The 4,505-nt window shown below is 40.5% G+C and overlaps 1 protein-coding gene across 1 annotated transcript; it reads left to right on the top strand.

Moving 5' to 3' along the window:
• Positions 1-2,264: 2,264 nt before the first annotated feature.
• On the top strand, positions 2,265-3,233 carry OR51S1 (olfactory receptor family 51 subfamily S member 1). Its single transcript, XM_008523723.2, has one exon. It carries the CDS (start codon positions 2,265-2,267, stop codon positions 3,231-3,233), a length of 969 nt encoding a protein of 322 aa, XP_008521945.2.
• The last annotated feature ends 1,272 nt before the right edge of the window (positions 3,234-4,505 follow it).

Genomic DNA, 4,505 nt, shown 5'->3' with positions numbered 1-4,505 from the left:
TTTTTGATTCATAATTTTGTTCAAGAGTTCTATTTCCTTGCTGATTTTCTGTCTAATTTTTTAATAAATTATTGGGGGTGGGATATTGAAATCTCCAACTATTACTGTTGAATCTCTTATTTTTCCTTTCAATTTTGTCAGTTTCATTTCAGGCATTTTAGAGATCTAGTGTTATTGTATATGCATCTATAATTGTTATATTTTTCTGATATTGACCTTATTTCATTATGAAATGTCTTTCTTTGTCTATAATATTTCCTATCTTGGAGTCTTTTTTGTCTGACATTGGTATAGCCAGCCCCTTTATGCTTATTTTTGCATGGTATATGTTTTTCCATCTTTTTACTTTCAATCTGTTTACATCTTGGAATCTAAGGTATGTCTCCTGTGTACAGAATATAGTTATTCCTTGGTTTTTTTTCTCTATAACAATGTCTGCTTTTTGTGAAGATTGTTTACTTCATTCACTTTTAGTTATTGTTATGGTTGGAATGCTATCTGCCATTTTGCCAAAACCCCCTATTAAATTCCCAGTTGGGTGAGTCCATGACTCCCCACAAAGAAGACCACACACTCAGGGCAGTAGAGCCTCTGGCCCTCCCTATTTGCTTGCCACCAAGATCATCACACTAACTGACAAGTTCCATATCAAGGAAGCCAAGTCAAGCAGCTGGAACAAAGCTGTTGGCTTTACTTGTCTGACCCCTGCTGATAGAACTGGAGGTAGTGGGGATGGTGAGGGAAGCCCCAGGCCAGAATGCCAAGAACAGGGTAGTTATTTTCCAAAGTTCAGTAATTTTAATGACCAGGCTTGTGTCTTTGATGGATTTTCAGAGCACTAAAATGATACTGACAGATTTGCCACTTTTATAGTTGCTTTTTGGAAGAGAGGATTTTTCAACTTCCTTACTCCATCACACCAGAAATGAACATCTGTTTCTGTATTCCTCTTTAAGTGTTTTCTGTTAGATTGATTAAGATCTTTCTTTCATTTATTTTCCTCTTATAGTTTGAAAGTTTTACATGTTATTTTTAAAAATTAACTTTATATTTTAAAATATATGCCTTTAGATTTTTCTAATAAATATTTAGAGTTAACTTGCATCCATATCATTCCTGTAAAAACATAACTTAGCATGTTTTTATTTTGCTTTTCCCCGTATTGTAATTTTCATGGTCCTTTAGCCCAGAATTTCATTTCTCACTTTTTTAGGCATTTGACTAGGGAGGGAAATATATCTATAGTGTGTGCCCAGTCCTTGTTGAAATTATAAATAATATTTGGATATTATAAGTGAAGTGAGCCTGATTATGAGGGTTTTATTTTGGAAACTGGTGAGTGGTGATGCTCCTAACTGACTTAGGGAACCAAAATATGTTTCCTTTTTGTCATTGTTATAATTTCCCCAGCACTGTCTCCTAGCTGAGGAAGCTGGAAGGGGTTTTAAGATGCATCTGTTAAGATCTGTTTTGGATTGTTTTAATTTAAAATGCATGAGACATTCAAGTAGAGATTTCCAGGATGGGATGAATATAGAAAGATCTGGGCCATATAATTGTGGTGTATTAATTTATAGAGTTTAGTTCAATTAATGAGAGTAAATAAGACCACTGAGGAAAAAGAAGAGAGTCAAGTAAAGATCCCTCAAAAATACCAATGTATAAGTTGCATGGGACACAGCAAGGTGAACTAAGAAGTTAAATTCTGAAAGGCAGAGTTAAAAAGAAAAAGAGAAAGTGGATTCATAACAGCTAAAGCTCATAGAGAAGTAAATCACTTTAGGAAATATCAGTGTCTTTGGTTTAGTTACAAAAGGGTAATTGGAGACCTTAATGAGAGCAGATAAAGTGAACTGAAATGTGAGTGTGTTAGGGCAGCACAGAAGTCAGATGGCCTGGGATTGGGAGGAGTAGACAAAGCGTTTATTGGCGTACAGACCTTCTTTCAGGTGTTCGTCTTTAAGGGAGGGAGCTAAATTAAGAAAATGCTACAGGGAAAGGCAGGGTTAAAGGAAAATGGGAAAGCAATTTAGGGAGAGAAACAGAGCTTTGAGGACAGCTATAGGAAAAGCTCCAAGGCAAGGGATGACTAAAGCATAGACAGTAGAATGTATGTGTGTAGGGAGGGGACGTGTGTGTGTGCGTGGGGCAGAGGAGAGAAGAGGCAGTCTGTTTTAGAAAGTATCATGCAAATGTGTCATAAGATTAAGTAAATCTTTCTAATCAATTTTCAGGTTCTAGAGTTCAAAGTGGGATCCCGAACTATGTCAACATTCCGCACCCAGGCAACCCCCAACGGCAGCACGTCAATGGCCCCCACTTTCCTGTTGGTGGGCATGCCAGGCCTGTCAGCTGTACCCTCCTGGTGGACAATACCCCTCATCACTGTCTACTTTCTCTCTGTCTTGGGCAATGGTACTATCCTCTGGATCATTGCCCTGGAGCCCAACCTGCACCGCCCCATGTACTTCTTCCTCTTCCTGCTTAGTGTGTCTGATGTTGGCTTGGCCTCAACTCTGATGCCCACCCTGCTGGGTCTTGCCCTTGCTGATGCTCATGCTGTCCCTGCCTCAGCCTGCCTCCTACAGATGTTCTTTGTCCATGTCTTTTCCGTTATGGAGTCCTCTGTCTTGCTTGCCATGGCCGTAGATCGGGCACTGGCCATCTGCCGCCCTCTCCACTACCCAACACTTCTCACCAATGGCGACATTAACAAGATTGGCCTGGCCATTGCTTCCCGATGCCTGGGTCTCCATCTGCCCCTGCCGTTCCTCCTGGCCCACATGCCCTACTGCCACCCACAAGTCCTGACCCATTCTTATTGTTTGCACCCAGATATGGCCCGTTTGGCCTGCCCAGGAGCTTGGGGTGCAGTTTACAGCTTCTTTGTGGTCCTGTCAGCCATGGGATTGGACCCCCTAATTATTTTCTTCTCCTATGGCCTGATTGGCAGGGTATTGCAAAGTTTGGGGTCCAGTGAAGATCGTTGGAAGGCTTGCCAAACCCGTGCTGCCCACCTCTCTGCTGTCCTCCTCTTCTATGTGCCCATGATCCTCCTGGCACTAATTGACCGTCTTAGAGTGCCAATCCCTCAGCCTGCACATACACTTCTCTCCTATGTCCACTTCCTGCTTCCTCCACTGGTAAACCCTATTCTCTATAGTGTCAAGATGAAGGAGATTAGAGAGAGAATTATTAAGAGGTTGTACTCCAGGAAGGTGGGTTGTGCTTAGTGAGGAGGATATCCCTCTACATTTGGTGGTTCAAGGCTATCGGATGCAAAGGTTACTATGACTGAGAAATCAGTTCACCATCCATGAAATTGTCACTCGGGTAAACATAAGCACACATTCACAGATGTATCTGCTTGTCCCGAGAAGTGCACATGTATTTATCGATGAAAGCTTACAAGCCCCAGAGAATGACAGTGACATACCCACCGTAACACTACAGATCTGTGGGACAGAAAGAGCCAGAATTTAGGTCTTGTCACAACGATCGAAGTGTGTGTCTGTTGTTTTGTTTTTGTTCATTTCTCCACCACATCTATACCCTAATAACTGAGGAAACTGGAGGAGTTAATCAGCTACACAGTGAAGGAAAGAGAAGACAGAAATGTTCTCATCTAGACAGAGGACCTTCAACTAGTGTTGGAACTTCATAAGAAGTAGAAATTCTGGCTTATCCATGGGGATTGTATAAATGAGGAAGATGCAGTAAGTATCTCATTTAGGCTCTTCACACCAAGAAATATGCTGTATAACTCTGATCAGGCCACAAAATAATTGCATTTTTTTCACCCTTTACTTAATTTTCAAAATGTTAGTATACTTTTTGAATATCTATGCATATTTATAATTAAAATTTCAAATAATTTGGAAAAAATAGAATAAATAAAAATTACCTTAAACTATATTATCCAAATGTAGCCATAATTACCTTTTTAGTAAACGCTAATAAATGTAAAGTTTTATATAAATGGAATTTTACACATGATACATGAAAGTATTGGTCTTAATTCTTTACTTCCTACATCCACATCCACATCATGGGGGTCAGAGTGAGCAGACTGTATTTACCATCACTTTCACTCTGAATTGGACACGTGACTTGCTCTGGTCAAGGTAGTCCATATGACTTGCTTTGGTCAATAGACTGTTAGTGGACATGATAAAAGCAGGAGCCTACACAGGATTTTGCAATGGGGTTTCTTCTTGTGCTGTGAATAGTGCATAGCTCAGGTAGGTACTGCCCCTTCAACCTGGTCCCCAGAATGAGACACATGCTGCAGTTCTGACCCAAACCTACAGCCTGAAGCCAGTCCCAACTGACCAGAGACCTGAATCAGAGCCACCGGATCAAAGCAGCATAGATCAAGAGGACCTCTGTATACCAGATAGTCGGTGAGCATTGCAATAAATTCTGTAGTTGTATGCAGCCAAGAGTTTGTGATTAGTACTCAGCAAAAGTGGACTAACAAGTATAATTGCAGTTTTATTCTATAA

This window comes from Equus przewalskii, chromosome 6 (genome assembly GCF_037783145.1).
Source record: "Equus przewalskii isolate Varuska chromosome 6, EquPr2, whole genome shotgun sequence".
Classification (NCBI taxonomy): domain Eukaryota; kingdom Metazoa; phylum Chordata; class Mammalia; order Perissodactyla; family Equidae; genus Equus; species Equus przewalskii.
This window is presented reverse-complemented; position numbering and strand designations above follow the sequence as displayed.